This window comes from Lagenorhynchus albirostris, chromosome 6, assembly GCF_949774975.1.
Source record: "Lagenorhynchus albirostris chromosome 6, mLagAlb1.1, whole genome shotgun sequence".
In the NCBI taxonomy this organism is placed as follows: domain Eukaryota; kingdom Metazoa; phylum Chordata; class Mammalia; order Artiodactyla; family Delphinidae; genus Lagenorhynchus; species Lagenorhynchus albirostris.
Window position 1 is genome coordinate 3314610 of NC_083100.1, and position 8882 is coordinate 3323491.

Consider the following 8882-nt stretch of genomic DNA (forward strand, 5'->3'; position numbering starts at 1 on the left):
CATCCTCTAGGAGGGCTCATGGTGAGTAAATACTGAGGGGCCCCAAGCGCGGGCTGTGGCTGAGGTGGGCACAGGACATCTTTCTGGTGGTGACACATCATGAGCTCACCTCGTTCCTGCCTTTAGAGAGGCCCGATGGCTCTTCTGTATGAAATTTTAAATAAGACGACATTGTCATCCCCCTGAAAAAGGTGGCTTCACTATATCAACTGTAACTTCTATATCAACAGAAACGTAAAGCATCCTTCCCCATTGACGCTGAGCTCCTGGACGTCCCAAAAGCACTCACGCGGTCTTTTTCCTAGACAATTTCCAGGTGAAACCTGACAACTTGGTGCTGTGTGCCCTGCAGTTTCTGACTGCAGTGAAGTTTTGTATGCGACTGTTCCCTTGTAGGTGAAGTACGTGAGGTGTGAGCCCCTCTGTGTAAGGCTGAGTCCTCATGCTGTCTGTTCCCCCACGCTGGGGTAGCAGGGCTGGGATCCCTTCTGCACAGCGCGGGACCCACTTCGGAGGTGGCGGGAGGCTGAGGTGGCCCCTGGCCACTAGATGGCGCGCCAGCATCGCTGAAGGCAAACCCCACCGCCCCTGGTCTTTGCGTCCTGAATGCTGCTTTGCCGACAGTAAGGCTTTCAGAGGAGTATCTGACCCCTCCATGATGAAATAGGGAGCGGGGAAATAATATTTGTAGGATGCCCACATTTCTGATTTTTTTTTCTCCCGTCTTGCCAGGCTAGTAACACTGTGCTAGAAGTTATTATTAAAACATATTCTTTGACTCATTGCCACTTGGCATCCGTTCACGCTTCCCTCCCTTCCCCCAAGATGGGATGGGGTGCGTTGTGATCCTGGAGCTGGGTTGTGATAGCCATTGCCGGTTGTGATAGCCCCTTTTCCTCCCCTTCTCCCCCATGAGGCAGGTGGGGCTCAGCCCTGCAATGGAATCACCTAGGAGCCTTTGCAGGCAGCATCCCCGTGCCCACCAGAAGCTCTGGTTAAATCCGTCTGCAGTGCGGCTTGAGCCCTGGGAGTTTTGAGCCCTCCTGGTGACCTAATATTCAGATAAGGGGGAGCTCTGCCATGAGGGCAGGGGTTCTGTCTGTCCTTCCTCTCGTGGGGCTGCCGGTGCCTGGTACGATGTCTGGTACATGCCAGGCACTCAACAAATATGTGTCCAAGAGAGGACAGGAGCCGATATTCCCAGTGATGTAAAGAAAAGGCATGTTCTTCTACAAACAGCCTCCACCCCAGCCACCGCAGACGTTTATGGAAGCCTCTCTCTGCGTCAATGCTTCTCCCACCTGATCTCAGCCCGTCCTGGACCGTGAGGTGGTGGTAGGGGGCGTGGGCGTAGAGCCTGGGAGGCGATGAGCCCGTGGGGTTGCAGGTGCTCAGGGGAGGCTGGTGGTTGAGCTCGCCGTCCTGCCCGCATCCGGGGAATCCGCTCCAGCCCTTCGCATGAGCCAGGCTGTGTGTGCGCGTGCGTGCTCGTGATGGAGGCAGGAAGCACAGAGAGGACGAGAAGCAGCGTGTGGGCGCAGCCCTGCTGTCCTGCCTGTAGCCGTGACCCTTCCCATCCCCCTCTGCTTCTAACGCCTCCTCCAACTTCCCTGGAAGAGCCCCCTGTGCCCAGAGGGCTGACTCAGAATTCCATTCTTTCTCTTTTTCTTTTTTTTGGTACCTTTTTTTTTTTTTTTTTTTTTTTGCGGTACACGGGCCTCTCACTGTTGCGGCCTCTCCCGTTGCGGAGCACAGGCTCCGGACGCGCAGGCTCAGCGGCCATGGCTCACGGGCCCAGCCGCTCCATGGCATGTGGGATCTTCCCGGACCGGGGCACGAACCCGTGTCCCCTGCATCGGCAGGCGGACTCTCAACCACTGCGCCACCAGGGAAGCCCCGTTGGTACCGTCTTTAAAAAATTAATTAATTATTTTTGTCTGCGTTGGGTCTTCGTTGCTGCGCGCGGGCTTTCTCTAGTTGCGGCGAGCGGGGGCTACTCTTTGTTGCGGTGCGCGGGCTTATTACGGTGGCTTCTCGTTGCGGAGCACAGGTTCTGGGCGCGTGGGCTTCAGTAGTTGCGGCACGCGGGCTCAGTATTTGGGGCGCACGGGCTTAGTTGCTCCGCGGCATGTGGGATCTTCCCGGACCGGGGCACGAACCCGTGTCCCCTGCATCGGCAGGCGGATTCTTAACCGCTGTGCCACCAGGGAAGCCCCAGTCTTTTTCTTTTAAAATGTATTCCCTTTTTGAAGGTCTCACTGGCCAAACTTAGGACAATTTGAGCATCAAGAATGATTTGTAAGTTGCTGAACAAAAAAGAAAAAAAAAAGGGAGGAAAGGAGAAAAAAGGAGAAATATCTCCTTTAGAAGAATCCCGCTCCTACACGTGGAAGGAATTAGAGAATCACCATTGTACAACCCATGATGTAACAGTTGATCCCAGCGAAGGTATTCCATAAGGTTTACATCATTGGCTGTGAGCCCTTTGGGAAACAGGCTAGTGCTGTGGGTCCCCAGGACCTCTGTGGATCGCATAGTGAGCAGACGGGGAACCTGAGAGATTTTTACAGTTGAGAGATCCTCTCCGTAAAGGGCCAGACTTGGCACCGGTCAGAGTGGGGCCCAGAGCCCACCATCAGGTATGACGCTGTAGGACAGACACAGAGCATTCGTGCCCTCAGTGGTAACCGAGTCCAGTTCTGCCCCTAGACCCACTGCTCAGATTACAGGAAATACAGTGGGGGGGGGGGGGACAGGAGAACAGGGTGACAGCACTTGGGGGAGCAGTTGACAGGTCACACGTGTGGATCCGTTCTATAAGATAACACATCCGGGCCTTTGTGAAAGTCAATGTCGTGACAAAATGAGATGATCCAGGAGTGATGAGAAATAACTGAGGGTGACCTTGAAATTAGATTGGAGCCTGGCTTCCAAAAAAAAAAAAAAAAAGAAAAGACAAGTAAGATTTTGTTGCCCTATTTGGGGATTTTTGTGTATGGACTAAAAACTGGATGACATTAGGGAATTATTACAAAATGTTTTAGGCATGGTGATAATTTTGTGGTTATGTAGGAGATTGTCCTTAGTTTGAGGAGAAAGATGCTGAGATTTCTAGGGGAAATAGGATGTCTACAGCTTACTTCCAAGCGGTAGAGAGAGAGGAGGGGAGGTGGCAGGGAGAGAAAGTAAATACAGTGATAATTGCAGAATTTAATGCAAGGTATTAGATGTCATAATATTTTTGTGATTTCTTGTAAGTTTGCAAACTTTCATAATAAGAATTTGTAGAAAACATAACATCTTCCATCTCTCTACTCCTCTGGGCTCAGAAGATGTATTTGTCTCCTGGGGCTGCCCTGACAGGGTATCATACGCTGGGTGGCTGGAATCCGGAGCCCTTCATCACACTGATGTTGCCATGTCTGCGTCCTGTGGGGCTGTGAACTCTTTTGTTTAAAGTGTACGATTGAGTGGCGTTTAGCACACTTACCACCTCGGGCCAGTTCCCAGACACTTCCATCCCCACAAGGAAAGCCTGTAGCCATGGCGCAGACCCCAGCCCCTGGCAACCACCGAGCTACTCTGTCTCTGTGGATTTTCCTCTTCTGCACCTTTCATATTAATGGAATCATCCACTGTGGGACCTTTTGTGTCTGGCTTCTTTCACTCTGCGTCATGCTTTCAAGGTTCATCCATGTGGGAGCATTTGGAAGGACTCCTTCCTTCTCATGGTCGAATAATAATCCGTTGTGTGGATGGACCGCGTTCTGTTACCCATTCGTCTATCGACGGGTATTGCGTTGTTTCTACCTTTTTGGCTGTTGTGAATTGTGCTGCTGTGAACATTCCTGTACAAGTATTTATTTGAACACCGGTTCTCAGCTCTCTGGGGTATGTACCCACGAGTGGGAGGGGCCGTGTGCTAACTCCAGGTTTAACTTTTGAAGAACCGCCAAACTGCTTTCCTGGGCTCTCCACGCTGCCTGCCCTGGCCCAGCATCTGCCTGCCCCGGAAGCAGACCCGGCCGCTCTCCTGTTCCCCCATGCGCATCCACCCCGGGGAGGTGCCGACGCTGCGGGAGCTCTCCCCTGGGAGGGGACTGGCCTCTGGCCTCCCTCTGGCCTCCCTGTGGCTGGGAAGGGGGGCAGCCCTGGTGCAGCTCCATTTGGGTGGTCTGGGCCAGCTCAGCCTCCTCCAGCTGGCCAGCGAGTGTGACCCGCCTTCCTTGATTTGGAGCAGGGATGGCTGGTGTCTGGGGTCCTGTGGGCTTGCTCTGCATCCTGAGCCCTCCTGAGTGTGGATGGACAGAAGGAGTCCCGTGGTCCGGGCAGGCTCCTGGGACCCTGTGGGCAGAGGCCTGACGGGCCCTGAGCTCTGGGCTCAGAAGCAACTGGTTACACCTGCCCTGCCCCCCACCCCAGTGCTGGACTAGGGGGTGCGCCTTGGAGAAGGGGGTTCACGCTCACAGAGCATCCCCACTTGCTGGCTGCACCAACCTGAGCTCAGGAGTGAGGGGGGTGGTCATTAGCCCCAGGTTCAGGCGTGGGAACCGGGGCTCCGAGAAGTTAGCGGCTGTGTGTTCCCCGATGCCAAAGCGAGTTCCCTTTGAGACAGGACACAGGGACGTCCCCGTGCGATTTGAAAGGGACGCAAGCTGGGGTTGAAATACGTGAACCTAAGAGTACTGGAAACAAGCCACCCGTGCTTCTTTTTCTCCCCCGAGTACCAACAGGGAGGTGAGAAGGCCTGCCTGGGGCAGAGAGAGGGCAGGGCAGGCCGGGGGGCGGGGCTGCCCTCCACTGGGGCCTCCTGCGTGGTGGCCTCGTGCAGTGCACAGCCTGAGCAGCCATTCAGGGCGACTGGGGGAGGGTGGTAGGAGCTGCAGCGACCAAGGACATCCCAGCCTCCCTACTCCATGCTGGGCGCCCTTGGACAAGTCCTAGAGCCTCTGGGCTCTAAGGGTCCTCTAGGCTAACGTCCCACGAGAGAAAGCACCTCCCACTTTGTCCCCACACAGACACTTGCAAACAAGGCCAGCTGCTTTTATTGGGACTGAAGGGGATGTAGCCTGTGGAGGAGGGGGTGGGGGTCTGGAGACAGGCCCCTGGGGCTATTCCTGGAGGAGCTGAGCTGTCAGCCCCCCTGGGAGGGCTCAGCACCTCCTGCCAGGGGGAAGCAGGCCGGCGGGCGCTGGAGGCCAGGCTTTGGTCCGTCCCCCAGGGCTGCTCTCCTCCGGCCAAAGCGGCCCACAGGCCGGATTCCACGGCCTGTGTACCAGGCAGGATTGATGTCGGGGGCTGGAAAGAGAGAGAACAGTGTGTGAATGCACGTGCCCCGGTGTGTGCAACCGCGGTGGCAGGGCCCAGTGCACGCAGCTCACTGCTGCCCAGTCGCCAGGCCATGCTGGGACCTGCCCGTTCAGGAGGGGTGCCCAGAGGGCCTGGCCAGGCCGTTTCTGGGGGGTGCGGTGGCTTCGGGAAATGGGAATTCAAGCTCACACCAGGACGAAGTCCCCCTTCCCTTCCTGTCCCCACAAGCCCGTTCTCATGGGCAAAGTGGCCTCAGCCCCAGGCTGCCCTGGTGGTGAGGAGAGAAGCCCTCCCCCGAACGTCGGGCAGGGCCCTTGGGAGCAGGTGTCAGGGACGCTGTGGGGAGAGGTCTGGTGGGCAGGAGGCCGAGCCCCCAGCCCTGGGGCACTTAGCGAGGATGGTGCCCCAGCTCAGGAGGCGGCCGGGCCACCACCGTGACCCCGGGGCGGAGGGGTGGGAGGGCAGGCCAGGGGTCCGGGCGCCCCCTGCGGAGCTCCGTGGAGTGCTGGTGGGCCAGGCCCCCGGTGCGCTCATCCCTCTGGCTCCGTGAGAGGCCCGCTGGAGCTGGGGTTCCACACGGGAGGGCGCAGCCTGGGGCAGGGGTAAAGGTGAGAGCGCATGAGGGCGTGTGCGCACAGAGCTGGGACCTTCAGATAATGTGAGCACTGTGCATGTCAGAGTGGACGTGCCCATGTGCGTGAGCGTGTGTATGTGTGAATGCACGCGTGCATGGGTGTGCACCTGTGTACGACAGGGTGTGCGTGTGTTTTCACGCCCCTGTGTACGTGAGGGGGTGTGCATGGGGTTACATGCGTGTGCAGGCAGCTGTGCTCTGCTGCGCGTTTCTCTGCTCTGCTGGGATGGCAGTGAGCACAGAGGTAGCAGGCGACCTGGCTCTCTGCACAGTCCCTTGCTCCCCTGGGGACCCCAGCCTCTCCTCCGTACAGTGAGCACTAAATGAGGTGGCCACGTGTGTGGTGGCCTCTGCCGTGCTCAGTCCTGTTTGCAAGGACCCTCTGTCCTCAGAAGGAAGCCGGGGGGGATGTGAGCTGTGGATGTAGAGAGCGGGGCTCTCTTGGAACGGCCCCCATCTGTCTGCCTGTCTGTGTCAGGGAGCCAGGAGTGCGGGAGGGCTCCGCACCACTGTGGGTGTGCACACCTGGCCTCGGCAGGGAGGGCAGAGGTGAGCCCATTGGGGGGGAGCTGCCCGGAGGAGCCAGGGTTGCTGCAGAGGTGGACGGGGTGCGGCCCAACCTCAGACGTGCCCAGGGAGGGGAGCCGGGGGGCTGCTGAGCCTGGACCACGCTCAGGGGCCGGGACCCTGGTGCAGGTTTCTTTCCCTCCCTTGGCCTGGTTCCATCCTGCCCTGTGCCGCCCGCCGGGCACTGCAGAAGTGTCATCATCTTCCATCCTTCCCAAGAGCGCTTACCCTCCCCACGACCCCAGATCCCAGCTGCTGAGTCTCCAAGATCAACGTGCAGCAGGTGGGACCTGTCCTCGTGCAGCAGGACGCCCCCAGTGCCGGTGCTGGGGGAGAGGTTGCTGAGGGCAACAGAGAAAACTCACTTCTCACCCTGCCGGGGCCGAGGCCCTGAACAGCGTCCATCCCGCAGACCTGGCAACTCCTTCCGCAGGTGCCCCCAGCTCATAGGGCTGGCTCCTCCCACCCCACCCGCCCTTGGTACTTCAGGAACCCGCAGAAGATGCCAGAGAGGCTGCCTGTTTCAGGGAGGACCCCTCTGCCGACCTTGGCTTTCCAGCCCCCGGAAGGTGCTCTCCATCCGAGATTTAAGATGCCCACCCCTTTCCTTTCCAGAGACGTGTTGCGGTGTCTCACACTCAGTGGCAGGGGGACTCCGACTTAGAGGAAATGGAGGTACCATCATCAAAGCAGAGTAATAAAGGGCGCCCCCTGGCGGTCCAGGGGTTGGACTCGGCACTTTCACTGCTGGGGCCCAGGTTCAATCCCTGATCGGGGAATTAAAATCCCCGCAGCCAAAAAAAAAAAAAAAAACAAGCAGAGTAATAAAGAGATGCACCCAGAGACACTGGGGTGTTTGCTCCTCCCCCTGGGCTGGGACCCTCGCTGGGTGGAGGGCATCTTAGGAGAACCCTGACAGCACCTGATACCAGAGGAAGGACCTGCCTCCTGAGAGTTGGAGGTTGGCTGTCGCCTGGCCAGCGGGATTCCTGGTCTGCATTCCCAGCAGAGTTGCCTGGACGGCTTCACCTCTTGTCTCCACCACGGACAGCCTTGTGCACCGGGGCCCCGGCAGGCTGGCATGGCCCTCAGATGCACAAGTGACGTGGTGGCTGCCCCTTCCGTCCCCGCCAGCGCTGGTCCTGGCTGCCAGGACTGACCCCTGCCCGGATGCGGAGGGAAGGTTGACAGAGGAGGGTGGAGTGTCAGGGACCCCCACCCTCTCCAGCACCCTGGGAGCTACTCACCGAGGCTCCCACGAGGCTGGCAGGTGCTGTGACCAGGAACAGTGACCCAGGTAGCAGCCAACTCCCCGCTTTTATAGTCCCAGGAGGAAGCAGTCTACCCGACACCCACCCGTCCCTCCCCGCCTGCCTCCCTCACTGGGCGGCATCAGGAGAGAGTTGGTTTTTTTTCTTTTCTTTCTTCTATTTTTTTTTTTAACTCTCATCAGCGATGTGATGTGTCCCTTCCTGGGTTATATAATTTCATTTGGGCTGAGTGGTTTTAAAACACATTAGCCTTCCTCCTTCATGCTTTGGGCAATTGCAGTCAGGTGCCACCAGCCTGGGTGCTCGCAGCTGCGTGACGGCTGACACAGAGGGGACCCTGCGGCTGTCTCCCTCCTCCTTTAAGTCCCAGTTTCCAATGCAAAGGTGAAGGGACAAGCCACCCGAGGCCATCACCACTGAATGATATCCTCGTGATCCTTCCCAGGCACCTACATGGCTTTTCATAGCTGCATTCATTACGTGCAAGCCACTTTCGTCCTGTTCCGATCACTGAAAAATTATTTTTTCTAGGCTTTTCCAGAATTGTCATAATTACTGTTTAAAATAAACAAGTTTATTATTATGATAAAACAAATACATGTATTTCCATTGTAAAATAAATAATAAACAAGTTTATTTTTATTATAAAAGCTATTTATATACATGTGGAAAGATTTAGCACATACAGAAAGCTAGAAAAAAACCATCCGTCATATCAGGGAATCCAGCCATTTATCACACGTGATATGTTTCCTTCTCGTGGGCTTTTCACATACTTTCTGGGCAGATTCATCAGACTCGTGCTTTCCACATACTTTCTGGGTAGATTCATCGGACTCTTTTCATTTAACAACCATGTCCTCAAGTTGTTAAAAAAGCTGTATATTTATGCTATTTGAAATAACTGAACATTGTTCTCCATTCCACTTGGCCCTCAGAACTGAACTCATTCATATACTGAATAATCATAGATTATAGCAAAGGTCATTTAAGCGCCGTTGAGCCTCATCTCAAGGAGCCTGTCCTGGGGAGGACACCTCCCGAGTTGTTCTCCTTGGACGCGTGCAGGGGGCCACGCGGCCCTTCCTGAGCCTCCGTCA

At 56.4% G+C, this 8882-nt stretch overlaps 1 protein-coding gene across 1 annotated transcript; it reads right to left on the bottom strand.

Annotated features, from left to right (window-relative positions):
- Positions 1-5029: 5029 nt before the first annotated feature.
- PRLH (prolactin releasing hormone) lies at positions 5030-5403 on the bottom strand. Its single transcript, XM_060151570.1, has 2 exons — positions 5382-5403; positions 5030-5298 (listed from the first exon to the last, which is right to left on the bottom strand). Exons 1-2 carry the CDS (start codon positions 5401-5403, stop codon positions 5135-5137), a joined length of 186 nt encoding a protein of 61 aa, XP_060007553.1. The 3' UTR covers positions 5030-5134.
- Positions 5404-8882: the final 3479 nt, after the last annotated feature.

Coding starts and splice junctions, on each gene's coding strand:
- PRLH (XM_060151570.1), bottom strand. CDS start 5,403: ATGGCCTGGCGACTGGGCAGCA. Junction 5,299..5,381: donor GGCCTGGCGACTGGGCAGCA/GTGAGCTGCGTG, acceptor CTCTCTTTCCAG/CCCCCGACATCAATCCTGCC.